The sequence below is a fragment of the Gobius niger genome (assembly GCF_951799975.1).
Source record: "Gobius niger genome assembly, chromosome: 1".
NCBI lineage: Eukaryota > Metazoa > Chordata > Actinopteri > Gobiiformes > Gobiidae > Gobius > Gobius niger.
In genome coordinates, this window is record NC_136852.1 from 14816597 (window position 1) to 14838841 (window position 22245).

The window sequence follows — 22245 nt, forward strand, 5'->3', positions numbered from 1 at the left end:
CGTAATATTCCACATTTGCTGGTCCAGTTCCGTGTTTTACAGTATCCCTCCGCACTTTGCATGAGAGGGAGTGGATTTGTCAGAGGGCGGTCTCAAGCGCTGCGTGTGCGTGATTCACAAACCTTATTTGTACTACTTTGAGCGCCATCTTGTTTGTAACCCGGGCTGCTGCTACGTAAGTGGCGGAGTTTTCTGCAGGGGGGGTGTCCGATTACCCTCAGCCAGTTTTAGACTGGGAACCTCTCCCTGTAGTACTTGGGCGCAATTTGCGTTTGCTTTTCGGTTTCTACTTTATTTTTTATAACACGTTGTTCGGAATGAGCATCGAAACGCTCCTAGAGGCTGCTAAGTTTTTAGAATTGCAAGCCCTGCAACAACAGAAAGCACGTGGTAAGTGGGACATATAAATATTTAATAAACGCGGTTACGTGCACATTCGTGACAAACCCTTATGTCCGGATTTTCTATGGGTTTATAGAGGAATAATTTTACTAAACGTCAGTGACATATTGAACTATGTAGCACTAATGGGATTACGCACCAAAAACGAAACGCTTGGTTTTTAGCCTACTTACCTCTGACTTTCGCGTTCACATTTTCGCAATGAAGGGGGTAATCTCTTCATCAATCGCATCTGAACTCGGTGTAGTTTTCTTCCTAGCCAAGTTAAGCGAAGTTTCGGGCAGCTATTCAAATATGACGATGCAATTTCGCCTTTACTTCAGGCGTCGAAACCGAAACATATGCCTCTTCAAAGGACTTCACATCTCCCTCGCGCACCAGTAATGGTTAACAAAACAAAACCGGGTAGAGTTAAGGTTAAGACACTTCTGGAGCACGCTTTGCAGCAAAAACATTTAAACTGTATGCCAAAACATGAGTGCACAAGGGCGGTGGCGCGGGGAATGCCAATCTCGCTTTACATAATGATCTGACACAGTGCGCAGAGATCAAGTAGCAGATTAGTGTCGCGCGCGGGGTGTATGTGTTTCGTGGCGTATATAAATAAACATTGTATCGGATTTAAGATGGTTCTGGTTGTCGTTTTGCAGGAGTACTTCCGTGTAATGTTTATGTAGTAAAGGTAAAACTTGTAGCTGGTGTTGCTCGGGCTCCGTGTAGATGACGTGCGCGTAGAGTCCACGCCCCTGAACAGTAGGCACGCCCATAGAACGCCCCACTCACCACGTGCGTGCCGGGCAACCCCTCCCAAAGATTGTTTATGAAGGGGATACTTCACTGATACTAAATGCTGCGCGTTACCCAAAGGTTCAAACAATAGTGCGCGTGCAGGTTCAAGAAATTGCGACAGTCTTTACGCATTATGGAAACACTGCGTCAGCTTCTGTGAAAAGATACATAAAAGAAATACCCAGCAGAGTGAGAGCTCTTGCGCCACACTAATCCAATCCTCTTGTCTGCCTCGCTGCATTGGGAGCAGTACAGTCCTCCTCCCTTCTTCTGCACGTAGAGCAGGCTACTTTAGGGAGAAAGTAGGCCAGTGTTTCTCCATGCATTTACAGTTATATAATAGGCACAGAAGCGTTTTGATTTATGACTTTTCCCGGTGTTCCTCATCTTAACCTGAGGCAAGCAAGTCGTCAAATATAACTATAATTGTAATAAAGGCAACGCTGGCAAAAGTACACGTTGTTCTTTGCGGCTTTGGAATATAAAAAAATGGAAGGTTCTGAAGTAAACCATGTGTCACAGACTGATAAAGCTAGTACAGGCAAACCTATCCATCAGCTGGTTTTCATGAAGTAATAGGAACTTAAAGTTAGGTTATGTGTTGTGGTAGGGAGTCTTAATTAATTTGGGCATAGAAAATGTCATTGAATGTTTTAGTGATGTGTTTAGTCTAGTTAAGACATAGGTCCCATAAGATCTGCTTTAATTGGTCCTGATTTGGTCTTGATCTAGCCCTCATGGTATTTGAAGCTTTGGTCAGATATTTTTTGAGGTGGTGGTTTGTGTGAAAAGTTTGAACCACCCTTTTGTCGAATAATTAATGATAAATGGTAATTGTTTTTCTGTTTTGTTTTTTCACAGAAGATGATTTTAAGGAAAAGTTGCTACAGGAGCAGCTAAGAGAGCCCAAGACCCCTGAAGTCCCTAACCCAACGGTTCACTTTAATAATGTGAAAAAAGCCAAGGAATGTCGCCCTACTTTGATCCGACCCCCGATGCCTTCTCCCTCTGTGCCCATCACGGTCATCCCCGTACCTGTGGCCACGCCCAATCACACGGGCTCCCCAACTCTGCCTGTGGCCACACTCTCACCTCCGCCTCTTGCCAAGAGAGAGGCCCTCTTTCCCCAAGATCAGAACCTCTCAGGGCTGCCCCGCTCTCCACAGCCACGACCGGAGCATCCCACCTCCGCCCCCGGTGCCGGCCATACACAGCCCCTACCGAACCACCAACCGCACTTTGTCGCTCAAACTGCTAACACTAATTTTCAGCAGCAGTCGCTTCACCATTACACCGGCTCCATCGTTTCCCCTTCCTTGCCTCAAGCATTTCTCCCTCATTCAGGCACTTTCCTACAGCAGGCGCCTTTCCAGAACGGGGCCATCGGTGGAAGCAGCCCCCTTGATGACTCCCGGCTTCTGGACAGTAAAAAGCGGTCTGGGGGGTAAGTTTGCAGGTTTAAAATTCATTAACACCATTTTTGTGTAATCACTGTTTTTTAAATATATATTTTCTTATACAGGGCAGGCACAAGAGAGGTTCACAACAAGCTTGAGAAAAACAGGTGTGTGTCACAGCTGAATACTTTCTTTGTACTTCTAAATAACAGTTTGCTGATTGAATATTTCTATACACTGTTAGACGGGCTCACTTGAAAGAGTGTTTTGAAACGCTGAAGAAGAATATCCCCAACGTTGATGAGAAGAAGACCTCAAATCTGAGTGTGCTCCGGAGTGCGCTAAGATACATACAGGTAGGATTTTTGTTGTTGTTTGGTGAGGAGCATTTATCAGTTAACAAAAATGCTAATTACTGGTACTACAAGTTATCGTTTTATTGCAACGATGAGCGAAACTAAAGAATTATGGGCAAATAAACAATACAATTTGTAGTTATTACAGAAAAGGTCCTTAAAAAACAGTTAATATTGTACAATGGCATAACACCAGTAGTTGAAAACATAGTACAGTTTTTAAGAGAACAATTATTCAATTATATGTATCGACAGAGTGAGACCCCAGAAGCAATTAACAACATTAAGCCTTGGGGAAAACAATAGTAATGAAATTATATGCAATAGAAATCAAAACTAATATTGAAAAATAAATTAAATAAAATGACAGTAAAATTCTGATATAACTTTACTTTACTCAAGAAAATGTAAATGAGTAAAGTAACTAATAACTAACCAATCTGTTACAAAAAAGTCAGTCTGTAAATCATATACTGGTACTTAAAAAAGTATGTACTTGTGTTTGCTATCAGCAAGTACTCAAATAAAAGTACTCACATCGGTTTAAAAAAAGTGGAAATGCTTGTTTTGTCGTAAAAAAAAAATCTGGTTCATGGCCATTTCAGAAAATGGACAGAATGTGTGTCCCAAATAAAAATGACCTCCGCATTCGTTCATATTTGATAGAAAGCCGTTGTTGTCCTCTTTTTGGAGCTGCCCTTCATTGAGTTGCCTAGTGTACGAAATGTGCAGTATAAATAAAGTTGCCTTGCCTTCATGCTCTCAGCACTAATAATCAGATGTGGATATATTTAGTGTGGTCAGATGTCTTGTTATTGTGAGAGAACACGCGCGACTGTTGATCTTATTTCCTTCTGTTTTCAGTCCTTGTGTTAAAGAACTTGAGGCATTACTTTGTTAATTTAAGTAAGGCTGGTCCTGTAGACACGAACAATGAGTTCAAAAGTCTATTTGCCTCATTACAGTTTTGTCAAGTATGTCCTTAGTTCTTATTTGAAAATGGAAACAGTACATAAATATTGAATTTGGCTGAGTTTTCCTGGAGACGTAGCAGCTTCGACCCTGTGTGCGTTATGTATCACCACCCACTTTGCCATCTTGAAGGAATCCAGTCACCAACTTAAACATTGGGCTGTATGGATTCATTGGACTTTGATTAAGTGCACATATAGTGGCCTTGACATTAATGTTGAGAGGTTTGTCACTTTTCTTCTCTTAACTAAACCTGTTTGGAAGGTTTATGTTTAGCTCATGAGCTGACATGGAGATGCAGTGTACTGTTGATCCGCAGTGCTTCTGTGTGTGTGGATATGAAGGGGGGAAAGAACTAGGACAGCGTGGGTGCAGCCTGTCACCAAGTCCCCCCTCCTCCCTCTGCTCTGCGTGATTAAGCAACACGGTGTTCAGTGTGTTATGCTCTACTGGCAGACTGACCTGCCTATCCTTGTCTTTCTGGTCATAAACAGTTTCATGTCTTTTAATTCCTGCTACTGTCTATAGCTTTGACTGCTAGAGCTTCTCACTTGCTTGTCTTTTTCATTGCTGTGGCCTCCAGTTATTAAAATAAGCCACTGCTATGCTCCTATTATATTGTGTTAAACATATAAGAATGTTTTTAATGTATTAATTCCTTGTCAATATCCCATTACTTAACTTTAGCTCGTGTATGTTTAGTTTTAATATTTTGTGGCAATTTTAGTGCTTCTTTTTCATCATTTGGTTTCATTTTTAAATGCTTTTCATGAGAGTATGCAGCGCTCCTCCCCTCTCCTCAGCCACCCTTTACCCCGCCCGACTCCTTCCCTCGCTGGGCCACATGAGCAGCAAGCACATGGCTAGCCTGAACCGCGTGACGTCACCCCCGTGCTGCGCCCCCACCACACACTGCAACAGACAGGACTAACCGTGCCACGAGGCTTAGCAGCCAGCAGCACGGAGGGAACATGGAGCAGTAAACACAAGGCTCGGCTTTCTCTGCTCCCGCTTCACTTCCTCTCAGAGCTGGCTGAACTCGTTTCTCAAAGGCTTGACTTCAAATGCAAGCTATTCCATCTGTTTGTCAAAAACCCTTTTAAGGACACGCACAGAGTAAATTGATTAAGAATGAAAATGAAAAAGACTTCTAGTTTTGATCTGATGTTTAGTATTTGTTTATCAGGTCTGAATTTGGAGTTGAACTGTAACTGGGCAACATTGGTCACACATATCGTATTTAGGTTAGTTTTGAACCTGGCAACCCAACCTTCAGTAAAAAAAAAAGAAAAAAAAAAGGACTTATTCCCACTCAAAGAAAGGCCTTTTCAGGCACCATGTGAAGTTTTCCGTTTTGGCTCAAAGGCACTAATAGAATAGGGTTTTTAGTTTCTGTGCTGTCACAAGACCTGGCAAGTCAGACCAGCTCAGGAGCATGTCTGCAACGTGGCTTTTGTGCTCCTGGCCCTTTAAGATATCCAGCCTGGTGTATCTACTGCAGAAGTGAGTCAGTGAGCCCAGCTTGTTTTGCTCTGTTCAACCCCCCTCTCTCCTGCTCCCTCCCTCCCCCGTTCTCACTGAGGCCATGTGCTCGGCACTCGCATTGCCGGTGACAACGCTGAGCGGTGTTTACTTTATACACGCACACACATAATGCACCCTGTCCCTGCGCTGATCTAGATTTTCGGGCAAACAAGGATGAGGCGGACCTTGGCTCTCTTTGAGAAGGAGGTTCAAAGGCTTAGAGGTGCGGCCTCATGAGAACACGCTTCACGTAACGCTTTGTCCTACCAACCTGCTTCAGTCACATGCCATCCATCTGCACTTTATCTCTCCTTTTTTAGTAACTTCCTGTCCTCTAAAGACCACTTAACTTTATACAATAGCCGGCGTTTTAGCTCTTTTTCACCCTTGGATGTATCTGTTTATAGCATACTGACATAACACACAGAATCACAGATCATGGGTCAGGACATGCAGTACTATTGTGCTCATGTTTTGCACCAAGCAATTTTTAAATGTCTCTTTATCCATCTGTATTTTGTTTGTCTCCAACACAAATGTTCTATCAAGAGGACAGTGAACATTGTGCTGTCTTTGGGTGTGTACAGCCTCTTTAGAGAGTTGACTTGTTTCCATGGAGACCACAGAGAGGGCATTTCAGAACATATCATTCATCCAGCCTTTTGCGGAGGGTAAATTACTCCACAAAAAAACACATTTTATATCTTTAAAACTATGTGTCACAAAATACAAGATTATAATGTGTTGTCTGGCTCCTAAGTTTGCGCTTGTGGTCCAGATGAGAGTGGTTGGCCGCTGTTCTAAGCCTGGATAAGGACGAGGGGCAGGTGCCGAATTACACATGGCCTGCCTTTTGTCAGCCTTTGGTTATTTTTGTACATCATACTGTACAAGCAAACAGCACTTTAAAAATACAAATGAGATAACGTGATGAAGTCCACTCTTTGGTTAATGCCTTTATGGCTCACAAGTCATGCGCCTGTGCTATTTTTGCTGACTTGGTACTGTTTTAACAACTCCTCAGTGAATGCTCCTATGACTAGTCCTATGTATGAGTGTGTGCACTGTACTGGCTTGGTTTAACATTCTCCGTGTACTATCTTTAGTCTAGTCTGTTTAGTCATGTCCTCTATCAGCTGACAGGGTTAAGGGAAATTGGGTCAGAGAAAAATGCTGCCTGGAAGCACCTCCCACTTTTTGCCCCACCCTCAGCCAGCGTGTTTCTTTAGTTTCTGTTAAAACATGATCATATCCCAATATGATCATCTTGTTAATGATGGGTTGTTGTTGTGAATATTTTACAAACTCAACCTATTTGTCTCCCTTTAGCATGTTCATCATTTTACTTTATTGTTGCTCAGAATGAAAATAAAAAAATAAATACTTTGAGATTATTCATTTTGGTTCTTGAGCGAATTAGCCAATCAAAGTTGAAATAGTCCCACACACTTAGGGTCGCCTTCTGTATGTATGTCTACGGTAAAACCTGTCTGCAATAAACCTAAAGGGGCTCCTTTCCCACTTCCAAAATCCCAGTACTTGTCCCAATCAAGTTCGAATTGGCACTACTGTCTGGCTACATAAGTAGGTTACTGGCTGAATTCTAGAGGTTTTTAGCTTTCAAATGAGGTCATGTTCTTATAGTGTTTGTGTACTCAATGTGCAGCTTAAGGATCAAAGTTCAATTGCAGATGCATCCTTCATACCCAGAATTTTCCAATTTCATGTTTATTTACTTTTCTTGTAGACACTGAAGCGCAAGGAGAAGGAATACGAGCACGACATGGAGCGTTTGGCACGGGAGAAGATCGCCACACAGCAGCGACTGGCGGAGCTGAAGAACGACTTGAGCCAGTGGATGGATGTGGTGGAGATTGATCGCGTCGTCAGGCAAACGGTGCAGCCCGAGGAAGACCAGGCCTCAACATCCACTGCATCAGGTGTGTGGCCCAAAGATGATAAATGAATTTACATACAGAGGGTTCACTTTTAATCCATTCTATTTGATTATGTGGCTGTAAAATAGACAACACTTCCTGAACTCACAACATTAGGCCAAAAAAAATAAACAAATCTACATATACCGTAGTGGTACATATTATTAAAAACTTAAATCTCTGTGTTTTGCAGAAGGTGGAGATGTTATAGATGATGATCTTGATGACGAGATGGAGCTAGAGCCCTGCACGCCTCCCGCTGCTCCTCAGTCGACCAAACCAGAGCTGCCGAAAACCGTCGCACCTCACGAGAAGCCAGCTCCCGCCCCCATCGCCTTGTGCATCGCCCAGCGCAAAGCATCACCTCCGCCGACCGCACTGCCACCCCCGCGACCACTCCTCAAACCCGCGCCTCCCCTGACCGTGACGGCAACCCTCTCCTCCAGCACGTCGGTCACCTCTCCCATCTTGAGTCCTGTGGTTTCCGTTTCCGCTTCTGTCCTGCACCCCACTGTTATAGCCCACTCCTCTGTCTCCCACCCATCGGTCATCCAGACTCTGAACCATGTGATCCAGACGCCGAAACACATGGCTCATCTGGCCCCGTCGACGAGCAGCGGCCCGGTGCACTTGACTTCGGCTCAACCGCCCATCAGCCTGTGCACTGTGCACCCGGTCACGCACCTGCCGACACTCTACTCCCAGCCCTTAGCCGTGGCGCACGCACTCAACCATGCCCATCCGCAACTAAACGGCGCTGGCCAGCCATCTCCTGCTGCTGCTTTAGTGGGGAAACACACTGCAATGGGCGCACAAATGGTCACTCATCACACACAGCTAGTGGGTCAGACAGTACTCAATCCGGTGACAATGGTGACCATGCCCTCATTCCCTATAAGCACTTTGAAGCTGGCTTGAAACGCAGGTGTTATTTTAAGGCTGTACTCTTAATCCAAAAATCAGCAGGAGAGCAGTGGAGGCTACATGAGGTCTTATCAAAAGCATTAAGAAGCTGGTCTTCCTCCTTGTCAAACAGCTAGAGCATTATGAATTGGGAATAAGCAGCTTCTCATTGGCCACTCAAATTACTCCGACGCGCAATTATTTTTTATCAAAGACTTCAATGAGAAAAGCTATTCTGGCCTTATTATTACTCATATATGTGTGCCGAAGGATGTACGCGGGGCCGCCCTATTCCGTGTACAATGTGATTTAGCAGAGCTCTCCCCCTGAAGTGGAGAAGAGGCTGCCCAGAAATTATGGACTAAACTTCGCACAGGATTTAGACCTGTTAAAAGCCGCACGTGTGGAAATGGCGCCTCCTGCTGTCCAGTCGTTCTCATTAATAAACAGAAGTACTCGTGCCTCTGAAAGTGAGGAATGTGATGTAATTTCAGTTTGGTGTTATCGCGAGACACAGACAATCAAAGATCAATCAATCGATCTGTCAGTTTTGTCACTGACACGTCGCGTCGAGCTAAACGTGACATTGACGTGAGTTCTGTTTGTGCTGCTATTAGATAGACTCTTGCAATCTGATCTCTAATGTTGAAATGACAATGAAGGTTAAACTCTCTCATCACACTAGCTCTATCATCAAGTAGTTTATATTCTATTGGATGGGGGTACTGAATGTAATTAGATCCACACAAAAACCTTACAGTGTCGTGTGTCCGTGCTGTCTCGCTGGGCAGCAGACTGCGCGTTTGCATGCTATGAAAGCATGCAACAGTTGTTTGTTTGTTGAGAAGATATTTGAAGCAGGTCCACATGACAGTTGTATGTTATGAACTTAGATTTACCGTAGCTGTGAGTAATAACTCTGGGATAAACACTGCTTTCAAAACTATATTGATTTTGTTTAGGGCTGCACAATGAGATACAAAATTGTGATATTCATTAACTGTCTTCAGTGTTGTGATAGTGATTTTTGCAATATTTTACAGAGCGATTTCCAGGAAGTTCTGTCAAATTTAACCATTATTTATTTACCTTTTAATTAAATTGTGTCAAGACAAGATTTTAAGAAATACATCATGACCAAAACAAGGCTAAAATTCAAATAGATCTAGACTGAATCTTGACTGAAACTGAACTGAAGTGCATTATGGGACTTTTTATGCAAAGTTGATATTAGTGACTATTTCACCTTTTTTTTTATCAGGGTTTAACAGTGACCCATCTGCAGATCCAATAGGTTTTTTTTAAGGCTTTCTGGCAGGTTTTTTCATGGAACTGTCTCCATGGTTACTTATCAATTCCATCCATAAAACATACCAGAAACCCTTAAATAAAAATGCATTCTGCAGTGTCCTAGAGGTCACTAAAGCCATCACTGTACACATACACACTAATATTAACTTAATTATTTTCCTTTTTTAATTTCAAATAGAAAAGTTCCTATGCCTTTGTTTTGGGCTGTGTTGGCAAAATATGTGCAAGCCCCTGTCAGATGGAATGACTGTAATTGCAATAACAATAATTTTGTGATATATTGTGTAGCCCTATTACCTTTAAAGATCCACTGTGAGTTGTATTTAGTATCATTTAGGAGCAAACCTGAACATTTAGCGATGGCCTTGATAGTTATTTTATCAGAATGTACTGTTCTAAGGTTAGCGCATTCATTTTTTTTCTACAATATTACTCAAATTATTATCAAAAATCCCATGAAATAATATTTAATAACAAATTTTGTATATTACATTGTTGCTTGTTTCATCTTGAGCTTTACCTTGTGTATCTGACATCGTGCAATTTGATAGGACTCTGATAGGGACCACATAAATCATCTGGTTGATGATTTAAGACAGCCACAGTCCAAAATTCTATACGTTTTAGTCACTAGAATAAAAGTACGTTTGTGTGAAAGATCAATGAATGAAACGTGAGAGTGTGACACTTGAAATGGCAACAATACATGTTTTCCCTATGGTGAAAGAAGTTACTTGTTGATGTTAATGAACTGCATTTTAGATCTAACTGTATTCTCTAAAGATCATGATATGCTGTCAGATATATAAAAATGTTTGTATAAGAAATATTAATAAATTCAATGTTCACAAATATCTGATGAGATTCCTCTCTTTAAAGACTCTTAGGGTTATAAACTATTATTTTCCCGATGTGGACGGTTATTTTACTGCACTGATGACCCTTTATCAGCCACACTGCAATATTAATTTTATATATGCTTACTGTATATTGTAAGTTCTTTATAAAATCAGACTGGTATTCTGACATCATTCACCAGTGTTAAGTATTTCAACCTCTAAACCTCCACCTGAACAGAGTTTGGCATTACCCAAATCTAAAAGCTTCTCTTGAATAAAGCGTCAAGATGGCAACAAAAACAAGGATGAAAAAACAAAAATGTGGTGAAAAGTGACAAAAATGCACCAAAAGGACAAAAAATGGCAAAAACACAACAAAAAGTGACAAAAACGCAACAAAAAACGCAACAAAAACACACAAATAAACCCAGAAAACGTGCCAAAAAAATGACAAAAAAGAAATGAAAACACAAAAAAAAGCTTCAAAAATGTGACAACAAAGCGGTGACAACTCGACAAAAAAGTTTTGTAGGTCTTAGCTTTCAAATCAGGCATTACTCTGGCCTATAGGATTAGATTAGAGTAAAGCTGCACTGGAGCAAATGGGCTCGGTTAAGGTGGGTGGTAAGAGGTTAAAGCATTTCCAATTAGTTTTTCTGAATGCTGTTTGCCATGCTGAAGTGTTCAATTCTAGAGAAGGGCTTTTCAACTATCCTTCCACTACGAAGGCTTTTTAGCCGCCTGGTACATTTATACAGAGGAGTGAAAAGGATAAAATCTAACCAAAAGACGACCGCTTGAACAACCAATTTTCAATCCATTTCAGATCACATAACTCCATTCACAACAATAAACCGTTGCATTCCAAAATAAATCAATGGAAACGACTGACATTTATGCTCAGACTTTATTACAACATTAGAGGCTGTACATTTTGTCCTCGGTTCATATGTAAATTATATTTCATAAATATACTGTTGCATAACGAAAGACATTTTTATAAAACAATGAAAACAAAAATATTCTGAATAAGATGTTTATGGAATGTACTTAAACGGAAAAACATCACCGATCACGAGTCCGCTCTGGCAATTAACTGGCCATTTTATACATGTTAAACTGTACAAACAACAGGCAGGAAAAATGAGCTTTGGCAATGAGTGTGTTAGCTCTCATCTGACATACAGACTATTTTCAACCCCTCTTATGACACAGTAGATATACAAATAAAGGGTATTGTCATATCTTTTCTACGAGCTGTTTCATTTAACAAAGCATTTTGTTCATCTGTCCTTTTATAATGCAAGTAAAACAAAGTGTTTGATGCGACTGTAAAATACCAATAGAAAATAACCTCTATATGAAAAATATAGATAATCGAAGGCTCTTTCAAATGTAAAATCAAAGATATAGAGTGCTTAAATAACAGGGAGAGGAAAACATGGAAACAATATCACAAGTCAACCATTCAATGCATAGTCATAAAAGAGTAGTCACACAAGAAAAGTGTGCTTTTAGCTCAAGTGTGTTAATCAACAGTACTCAAATGTAAACCTTACGTTAGATATGATGTTAAAGACAAATTATAAGCCTGTATTTAACAAAACTCCATTAATGTGGGAAGATCTGCACCATACATTTATGCTGTGTTTGTGTGTTGGGGGTAATATTTCTGAGAACATGGACAATCACTTGTGTAAAATCACCTCACGCCGGCCCCCTGCTCCGTCTGCGGCGGTGCACTGGCCATGTGACAGTCTTGTGGACAAAGGACGTTACCGGGAGGTTCTTCCCAGTTCAAGCTCATATACAAATATAAAGGCTCCTTTCTTCTGTTAATAGGCTTCTTTTTGTGTGTGCATCTGATCCTGAATCTTCTGTAACATCTCCTGCATCCGCCGCAGCTGTAAAATAGAAATTAATGTTAATACAGACTTTTAACACTATTGTAATGTGGTTTGAAATACTACTGTCAAACTTAATATAGCGATGTGACTGGCACTGTAAATCATTCATCTATTATAACATAATAGCGCCACACAACTAACTAACTAGAGGTGTGTTTATAACAGGGATTTAAAATACAGCGTCAATTTGTTTTTCATTATTTAACTTTTTTAACAACGTATTACATGTGTGTGTTTATTAACAGTATTTTTATTTTGTGGATTTAAAGTTGAATAAACTTTTGTCCCTCAAACCAAAGGAGAAAATATTTTTACAAAAAGTGGTGTTTTTATTAGACTCAATGAACAGAACATTGAAGGGTTGGTTGGGGATCTTTGATTTGGGGGAACACACATTAAAAGCTCTTGTATTTATATAATTGTTTCAACACTGTCCAAAGAATCACTCTCAATGTGTTAAAACGGCCGCATGAATTATATTATATATTATATAAATAAATACAGGCTACAAAAATATAGTGCAAGTATATTTCAGGGAAGGATATTCGGGGAAGGCTTCAGGGCAGTGTAAACACATTATTACATTGAATAAAATCATATTCAGTCACATGAAAAACATATGATTCAAGTATCTATTTAGGAAACTCTTAAAGAGCCTGGTCTGCCCAGTGGTTTGACTCTGCGTGAGGTTGGGCCTGGAGGTCTGGGGGGGCCTCATGGTGCTCAGGATCCTGTTCAGATCCTGGTTCATGTTGCTGTTCAGACTCTGTTTCAGGTCCGGCATGTTGTACCTCTTCATCCTTTTCTCTGATGAGCTTTTCTGTATCGCTTTCTGCTGTGCCTGACACCACGGGGATGGGGAAGTCTGTGCCGCTCTCCCGGGTTAGCTTGCTGTGAAGAACCACACATGTGTTTTAGAATGAACTTGGCAGCGTGTTATGTTATGTCTTTATTATATAAGGCAATATCTGAAAGGTCTTGCACATGTTTGGACACATACTTGCGGTTGCGCTCCTTCACCACTCGGCGGGTCATGCTCTGGATGCACTGCGCTCTGTAGTTCTCGTAGTGTATATCTCGGGTCACGTCTTTGAGGTCCTGCATGTGTGTGCGAACAAGCATGTTTCGCAGCTTCACAAAGTCACAGTGTGCCGAGTTCTCGACTGTAAAACACAATAATTATGATGTTTATTGAAATAAATATGAATCAAAGTGTTTAGAATATATATTTGACCTCACCTTCAACGATACCCCAAGGGTAAAGGCGACCCCTGACTCTCTTCCCTTTGGCCTCTACCACAGTGTTGCTGCCTATCACAGCAAAGGGAATACTTTCCTATGTGGAAATTCAAAAGGCTTGTAAGTTATGGTCAGTGTATGGTTAAAAGTATCATTCCTGTCTCACCTTTAGTTCATGGTCCTGTTGCTTAAAGTCCTCATCTTCATCAGAGTCACAGTCTGGAAACTGATAGATTTGGATCCCATACTGATCTATTTCTTCTCTGATCTGTAACATGTGTGAAGAACCTGTTAATGTGTGTTCGCCACATATAAAATATAAAACAACAGAATGAATAAACAACTGACCTTCATTTTCTTTTTCCTGACCTCACTGGGGGTGAGCGTGTCTGCTTTGGCTAAAACTGGGACAATATTAACCTTTTCATGAAGAGCCTTCATAAATTCCACATCCAGAGGCCGAAGACTGAAACAAACAAAAAAACTGAGATCAAAACCACTGAACGTAACCCACACAGGAAGGACCTCCACAAATATCCGATTCATGCCAATAGAGGGCGCTGTCTCCTCACAGTAAAATGCATTACTGGGGCCAAAACCATTCTTTAGTGTAGACAGCGGTCTGCACCAGTTCTGTATGTACGCAGTTCTCTGATTCAGCACAAAGCACTGATGAGAGGTAAATCTACCTGACAACAGCTGCATTAGTTCTGGCCCGGAGATCACTGCAGTGTCATTTTGTCGAGCAGGCCAAACGCAGACATCATGGAATACTGTGCCCTCTGATAAATGCATGACTAGGCCCAATTCAAAAAGCCCCATTTCTGTTGTTGTGGGTGTATTTGTGCCGTACCCGTGACCGAAGGGTGAGATAAAGTAGAGGCAGCAGTGCACGCGGTTGTCCTGGATGTTTTTCCGGTTGAGGCCGCTCTCGTCCCTGAAGTACTGCTCGAATTGTTGGTCGATGTAGTCCGCCACAGACTTCCAACTGGGACACAGGCATAACTCTGTCAGTCACCTGATTCCTCCAACACGGGACACAAGCTCATATGAACTTACGGTACCATTCAGTGTTATTCACTGCGTCCCCAAACCCAGGAGTGTCGACGATCGTGAGCTTCAGTTTGACGCCTTTCTCCTCGATGTCCACTGTGTGTTTGGTGATCTCCACTGTCTGTGTGATCCTCTCTGATAAGACAATATGCATTATAACAAATATTCTTCTTCCCTCTATTCCTCTCTCTCTCTCACCTTCTGCATTGAGGAGCTTTCGATCTTTGTACAGGTCTGTGAGAAATAGGCTATTGACCAGGGTGGACTTCCCCAGCCCGGATTCTCCTTCAAAAACATCAAATGAAAACAAAACTAATCAACATCTGTTCACCTCTTCTCCACAGATTCAGTAAGTGAAAAAGAGCTTACCTGCCACCATGAGAGTGAAGTCGAATCCCTTCTTGACTGACTTCCGATGAACTTGGTTTGGCAGAGTGGCAAAACCAACATATTCTTTGTCTTGGTCCTTAGAAAAAAAAAAGAACAAACTGAGAAATGCTATGATTCCAATGTGCACATGAAAACACCTGGCGATTGAAATTTCACTGCTTAAAAACCAAAGCAAGCTATGCCACATTCAGGCCCCAGTCCTCAGGGAAACCACAATAACAGTGACAATAGAAGTACCTTTGCTCCTTCAAATATCCATACAAATACAACAGAGCATACAAAGCACTGTGTTACAATTACAATTATAACAGCAGGAGTGTATAAATCTGAGGAAAAGTCAATAATACACTTTGTATGAACAAGCAACAACCTAACATTGCAGACAGCAGCAGTATTTAAATACACAAATGGTGTAAAAGACCAAAGCAGCAGTAACCGCGGCAACATATTCCTCTATTACCTCGGAGTTTTCATAGGGGTCAAACAGGCCCCAGGGGCTCTTAGGCCTGGACGGACTGGCAGGGGACGGCAGGTCAAACTCCACACTCCTGCAGCGTGAACCAGCAGCCTCCGAGCTGGAGTCTGACTGGGCACTGCCCGCCACCGGGGGCCTCAGCAGTGACGGGCTGGGGGGGCACTCATCACGCCCCACGTGCTGGCCAAACTCGGGAGACCCAGGCACCTGTAGGGGGCGCTGCTGCTGCTGATGCATAATGCTTTCCACCTCAGAATCATCAGAGTGGCTGTAATGCTGGAGGTGTCAAGGTCCGAGGGACACAAGGATGGATGAAGGGGGAAATGATAAAAAATAAAGAGGGTCAGGGCAACGAAAGAGAAGGCGTGGAGGGATGAAGAGGAGGTAAAATGATTTGGAGTTGAAACAGCAAATGATCTTGTTTGAAATGAACATCACTGAACGTCTAAACAATCAAAAATCCTTGTTGCGGTTCCAACAGGTACCTGCTGGTCATCGTGCCCCGTTTGGTGATTATGAGGAGGAACAAAACACAAATCCCTCTCGTCTGACGAAGAGTGAAGCTCATGGTCACTGTCCTCCATCCTGGCACTGGGGGGCACTGGGAAGTCCATCTCCAACAACCACAAAACAGCTGCCAGTTTAAGGTAGGGGGGCAGTACAGAGGAAAAGGCCATGGGGTTGATGGAATGCCAGGATAAATACAAGTAGGAAAAGATGAAATAGATGAAAATGATTAGAAAATGAACCGGACACATGAGATTTATCTGATGGATGGTACAGTCTCTAAGCCAAGAGTGCTCCAGCCCTAACCGGATCTTCTATGCATTAACAAGTCTGATAAACACTCCTGTCCAAGAACAACACACATTATCTACACGCAAAATGCAGAATCAGCGAGAAGTGCAATGGAGAACCCAAGCTCATTTTATTTTCTAGACACATTGCAAAACCTTTCCTTTTGAAGCTTAAGGTTGGACATTAATTTGTTTTTTAGGTTTACGAAGCCAGTGACCTGCTTTCAATGAGCACAATGATCAATACTCAGCATAATGACTTCCGATGCCTACACGGAGGAGCACTTAAACAGAAAATGTTTAACAGATGCGTAGGACTCTGACAAATCAGAATATTAGAGTTATAAAGTTAAGAGATATTGTCCAAAAATATACTATTTTGTCCAAAAAGTTGTAATAATTTTCTTTAACAACAACTGGTCTACATAATCTTTTCCTTGAGAGGAGTCATCTGTTTACCTGTCAGAAAGTCCTATCTGCTTTATGTCTCTTCAAGCAGTCCGCCTCATACCCAAAGCAGCAGAAAGCACACTACGCGAGCTGCAGCGCTTATATAGCCCTGGTTCAGAGGACACGGGGACCTTCAAACTGCACCGCCGCCCACCGCCCAGGGGAACTGATCACTAACATTGACCCAGCACAGTCACACAAGAGAGGCTGAAAAAACAACTCCCAAATACATGATGATCAGGCACCAAATGTAGCATCAAGTATAGGATTTAGAAATGAATTTAAACAGTAGACTAGTAGTAAATGATGTACAGTGTTTCAAAAAACAAGACAAAGACAAGGCTTGATGTAATAATTTTCTCTGTTTACAACTTATCCCTGTCTTTCTATGGGACCTGATGTTTAAAACTCTGATACCAAAAGATGTTTTGAATCTGTGATGCATGTTTCTTCAAGTTTAGTGGTTCATATTTTAGCCTGTGTTCAGTGATACACTCCCAGATGTGTTTAAATGTGCCATGTGAACTACAAATCTAACTTCAATTGTCACACTTAAAGCTGTGGTAATCAGATAATTTTCTTGTAGTGTGGAGGAGGACACAGCCTTTCTAAATCTCATATTTGGCTGCCTTTAGTCAGAGGAAAGGTGAACCATTCCAAACACTCACTTTTTTCTATTTTATGTATTGGATGAAATGTTTGTGACTTTTCCCTCAAATTGTGCAGCCTTGACCTTTACTGGACTTTCAAAAACAGGCATAAATTTGAGGTTTGACACAATTTCTTTCAATCGTCAGCAACAATGTGCCCTTTGCCACTTCATAGACAGGCCACAATGCACAAAGACTGGAAACAGTAACGTATGTGACCTAGTAAATCAATATAGTCCTACTACACAACCACCCTCATTGATTAACAATAGAGACAACTATTCCACTCAACAAATATTGTGCATATATCATATATGTTTGTATACATGATACATGTACAAAAAACTAATGATAAAACAGTCACAAGGTTAATTACGTCAAGCTTTAATTCATTTTACTTTATTTTATCATAATAATAATTTTTTATAATAATTTTCATTGTGCTTTTTTAATGGGGAAGTAACAGAACTGAGCTTTTTTTTAGATTTACTTCATCACTAAACATTAATCAGACATTTCCACTCGGTGCTTGACTAGTCTAAGTAATTTTGACTTTTACATGAGTAATTTGTACTGTAGTTGTTTTGGCTACTTGTAAGGGTAAATTATTTAAAGTCCATGCGACACATTAAACACATTTCATTTCTAAAACATAGTTAGCACAATTATATTTAAGATTTCTTTAGTTGCAACTGATGAACTTGCAACTGATGTTATCCTTCCAAGTAAGTCATATTTTCAAAAGCATTAAAACCTGTCATATGCACTTTAAACAAAAATAAGTGTTAATGTCAAGTCCTGTTCACAGCCTACCACACAAGTATCCGACATCCCACTCCCAGCAGAGGCCTGAACCAATTACTGCTTCTATAAGCGGCCAAATGACATTTCAGCGTCATTATCACTGATAGGATCACCCATCATCATGCTGCTTTTAACTAGGGCCACCGCTGCGCGATATATCGGCAAATTATCGTTATCAAAATATTATGTGACGCAATATCCATATCGCAAGAAGCCAGAATATATCACAAAATCACTGAGGTCTTTCATTAAACAGAGGTTTACCCGAACACAGCCTAAAACAAATCACGCAATCCTATCATTATCCGCCACTTAGACAGTTGCACAATATGCCTGAATTAAAGGGACTATACAGAGTTTAAAAATGTCCTTATGTGTAGAATGATCCCAGGCCTATTCACCACAACTGCCTCTAAAATCCTGCACTGTCACTCAAAAAGGTGTTACGTCGGGTCGAATTGCCTCATGCACAAGCTTAATATAGAAGGTGCAGTTACACATATGGCCTGAGGTGGCAGTAGTGAGTATAAAATGGCCAACTTGCATCTAGCCCCTTTAATAAAGTGACTGCCATAGCTCTATTGTAAAGTCGCTCCATTATAGAGAATCATTGTTTCCTCTTATTAAGCCTTTAGAGATGACAACAGCCGCTGCTCTGGCATTTCCTGCTGCTGCTCATTACGCGTTATTGCCCATGTTTATGCTCTACTGCGGAGATGTCGGAGATGTGTGGCAGGAATGTCCTGTTTGTCAAATTAAATGACCGAGGCTGTAGAAGTAGCATGAAGGCGCATAATGATTACAATGCCAAATTGACCATCTATTTTAATAAATGGCCTCCGGTAAAATGACAGGCTTCTCCACAATGAAAGGGAGAGACCACTGTGATGCCGCGGTACCGGCCCTCATGATAAATCTGGGTGGAAAATTATAGTTCCGCAAAAAGATAAAAGACACACAGCAAAAACAATCATCCCATAAGAGACAATAAAAGGACATTGAGCATAAACAAATTGTGGTTGGCTCGCAGTGCAGTGTTAACTTTGGATGCAAAAAGTGGTTCTGGCTGCCACAGCGATGACGGATGATGATTCGGTTCTCAGGGGGGGAAAGCCCACTTCAAATGCGACATGGGAAATGCAATCAGAAGCCGCCAAAAAACCACAGAGAGAATTATGTAAAATTATATTGACTTTGCATGATGAAAGCCAGTTGGACACAAGAAGAAGTGCAGTCATCAAACTTGTTTAAACACTAATTTATTTAAGTTGGACAGTTACTTTGGTGTTTTTGGCAAGAGTGCATGTGTGTTATCTGAAATGCTGTAAAAAAAAAATATAGTTCTAATGTCCATCTCAAATAACAATAAGTACCAAAATGAGCACACGTCTTGGTAGATATTAAGACACCACATAGTTCTGTAGCATAATAAATGACTTCAAAGGGCTTCATTTGGTCTATAACAAATTACTTTTCCCCGATAGCAACTTCTGTGATAAAAGACATTTTACAATCGATCGTGTCGTTCATTTCAGTCTTTTTTTCTGGGGGTTGGTGCGGGGCAATGATATGCTGTTTTAAAATATTTTTGCGGAGGAAGACTTCCAGATCCACATTTAACCTTTTTACCTTAACCCCCACATGAACCGAGCACATTTTCTCCCGTTTGGCTTTACTCAAATCTAAGAGCAAAAACACACGACTAATGAGTGATGAAAAAGCGACAAAAAAGTAACCAAAAAGCGATTAAAAAAGTTGAAAACACGACAAAAACGCTTCCAAAACATGACAATAACACACACACAAAAAAACACGACTAAAGAGTGATGAAAAAGCAACAAAGAAACAACAAGAAAGAACAAAAAAATCTACGAAGACATGACAAAAACGCTTAAAAATGCAACAAAAAAAGTTACGATCCATTTTGTCAGTCTTGGCTTTCAAATGAGGCCTTACACTGGCCTATAGGCTGTAAGATTTTAGATTTGGGTAAAGCCGAACTGGGAGGTAAGACATTAATAAAGTAGCCTATAAGGGAAATCCTACGACTAAAATCGTCCCGACTGAGGAACCATGCCCAGCCCGCTCAATACCAAGCTATATTTTATATGTTTGCCATTTGTGATCTGTAGTTACTTACTTGGGTTTCTTTTTATTTCATTTGAGTAGTAACAATAGGGTACTTATTTGGCAGAAAATGCTCTTCTTACATATGGGGATTTTGCCAAAGTAAAAACAATTGTGCTCATCAATGGTCTGTTGTCCCAATGAAACAATCCACAAGTTTACATTAGTAGTAATTTCACAAAGTGTAATTACTAATGAAGACCAAGAGGAAAAGTTCCCACTAACTTTCCCCATAGACCTTTTGAAATAAATAAATTAGAGAATGAAATAATAAAGGTAAAGGTAATCAATTAACTCATGGCCATAAAACACTTTCTTTTTAGTATTATTTTGTGTTTATCTGAAACATTATCAACCGTAAAGCTTTAAAAGCATTTAAAAGGGAAAACATGACATAACATGATTTCAAGCCACTCAAAGTTACTTTAAATCAAATGCATTATTCATTCACTCCTCATTCAGTTATTCTATTATACAGTAGGGGAGCCTATTAAACTGATGACTTGCAGAAATGCTAAAAAACCCACAATAATGACACAGAAAACAAATCTATGCGCAGCAGCATCACTAGACAGGCTATAAACAGTTGAAAATGTAGTGCCTGAGGACTCGCTCGTCCAGGCCTTCTCTGTGGAAATGCGGCGGCTTCGCAGCGAGGTTTCCCTTGTGGCCGGTAGCAGGTGGTGAAGCGAGTGCGCTCTGTGTGAATGCTGTGCTTGTTTGGACAGTTATAGCAGCTCTCTCTGTGTGAAGCTGGCGCACTGCACCGGCCGAGAGCAAGAGAGACACAAATAGTCTATATTAGAAGTATCTGTAAATGAAAGACCATTCAAAATACAGAGTAAAGGCAAAATGGCGTCTATCTTCATCCAAGGCCTTCCAAGATGACGATAACATGAATCACTCAAGCTTCACACATAAAAGATGGAAATATCAGTAACTAAAGCAAGTCAGTTTACAGAGTTAAGCCGCAAATACCTGTACATTGATGTTTGGCTTTGAAAGAGTTTATTTTACTTAATAAAGCCTGGGCTGCAACCAAAAACAAGGTTATTTCAGGACAAGCATAGCAATCAAAGCCTTCTTGTTCCATTCTCGACATCGCATTGAACTTCCAACCAACAAATATCAAATTTATTAAGACCTGTGCACAATCTTTTAGGACTATGAACATGATGTGTAACCTGAAGTCCAAGCAACAAGTTATCTTTTGACTAAAATGCACAAAAACAGCAAATTTGAGCACAGCCTGCACCCGGTGATCACATCAGAGGCAGCTGGCAGTGCCACAACCAGAGTGGCACGAGAAAAATCTGGATCTGTGCAGAAGAAAGACGGCGGGAAGGGGCGGAGACGTGTGCATTAGATAAAACGATTATTTGCAGCATGTAGGCCGTCACTTGTTAAGTGGGCCACACAAGCACAGCCTCTTTTCAGCACCATCAGTGGATTTAGGCTTTAGAAATCTCCACATTAAACAGAGGTGAATGGGGTTCATATTTCTATACACTAACGTGGCATTCTTCGACCAGCTTTTAGCTTTTAGTGTAATGGGGGAAATTTAAACATAATCTTAGCTGAGCATACAATTTATGCCCACGAGAGGAAGTAAGGAAATATTTGATCTTAATCGTAGTGAACCTCATTGCCAAAGGATACAACACATCGTCGAGAAAAAACACACAGCACACAGAACAAACTGGTGCTCAAACCTCAAATACACTAAAAAAGATATTAACTATTTTTATGTTGGAGGTAATAAGAAGGGCTTTAGGGACAAACCAGTACGTTTACAAGTGATTACTTCCTTTGAGCAGCAAAGAAGTCTCCTGAGAGGCCGAGAGGAGGCAGTAATCCTCTCTGCTGCCCATCTTCAATGTGATTATCAGAGGCTAAGAGGATGGACGTGCCTCTGGGATGGAT

At 41.1% G+C, this 22245-nt stretch overlaps 2 protein-coding genes across 2 annotated transcripts; one reads left to right on the plus strand and one right to left on the minus strand.

Moving 5' to 3' along the window:
* The first annotated feature begins 152 nt into the window (after nucleotides 1-152).
* Nucleotides 153-8799, plus strand: mnta (MAX network transcriptional repressor a). The gene is made up of 6 exons (XM_079574353.1): nucleotides 153-390; nucleotides 2053-2635; nucleotides 2714-2755; nucleotides 2833-2944; nucleotides 7188-7380; nucleotides 7571-8799. Exons 1-6 carry the CDS (start codon nucleotides 318-320, stop codon nucleotides 8293-8295), a joined length of 1728 nt encoding a protein of 575 aa, XP_079430479.1. The 5' UTR covers nucleotides 153-317; the 3' UTR covers nucleotides 8296-8799.
* A 2539-nt stretch (nucleotides 8800-11338) lies between these two features.
* Nucleotides 11339-15832, minus strand: septin4b (septin 4b). Its single transcript, XM_079575404.1, has 10 exons — nucleotides 15480-15832; nucleotides 14999-15095; nucleotides 14641-14914; nucleotides 14430-14564; nucleotides 13925-14042; nucleotides 13743-13844; nucleotides 13577-13673; nucleotides 13338-13500; nucleotides 13129-13228; nucleotides 11339-12334 (listed from the first exon to the last, which is right to left on the minus strand). The coding sequence occupies exons 1-10, from the start codon at nucleotides 15729-15731 to the stop codon at nucleotides 12266-12268; spliced, it is 1407 nt and encodes a 468-aa protein (XP_079431530.1). The 5' UTR covers nucleotides 15732-15832; the 3' UTR covers nucleotides 11339-12265.
* Between the last annotated feature and the right edge of the window lie 6413 nt (nucleotides 15833-22245).

Excerpts from the sequence above, each read along its gene's own strand:
- mnta (XM_079574353.1), top strand. The coding sequence starts at position 318 with ATGAGCATCGAAACGCTCCTAGAGGCTGCTAAGTTTTTAGAATTGCAA. Across the intron at positions 391-2,052 it reads GCAACAACAGAAAGCACGTG|AAGATGATTTTAAGGAAAAG; the intron begins GTAAGTGGGACA and ends GTTTTTTCACAG. Across the intron at positions 2,636-2,713 it reads AGTAAAAAGCGGTCTGGGGG|GGCAGGCACAAGAGAGGTTC; the intron begins GTAAGTTTGCAG and ends TTTCTTATACAG.
- septin4b (XM_079575404.1), bottom strand. The coding sequence starts at position 15,731 with ATGCATCAGCAGCAGCAGCGCCCCCTACAGGTGCCTGGGTCTCCCGAG. Across the intron at positions 13,845-13,924 it reads TCAGGAAAAAGAAAATGAAG|ATCAGAGAAGAAATAGATCA; the intron begins GTCAGTTGTTTA and ends CACATGTTACAG. Across the intron at positions 13,229-13,337 it reads GTGAAGGAGCGCAACCGCAA|CAAGCTAACCCGGGAGAGCG; the intron begins GTATGTGTCCAA and ends GGTTCTTCACAG.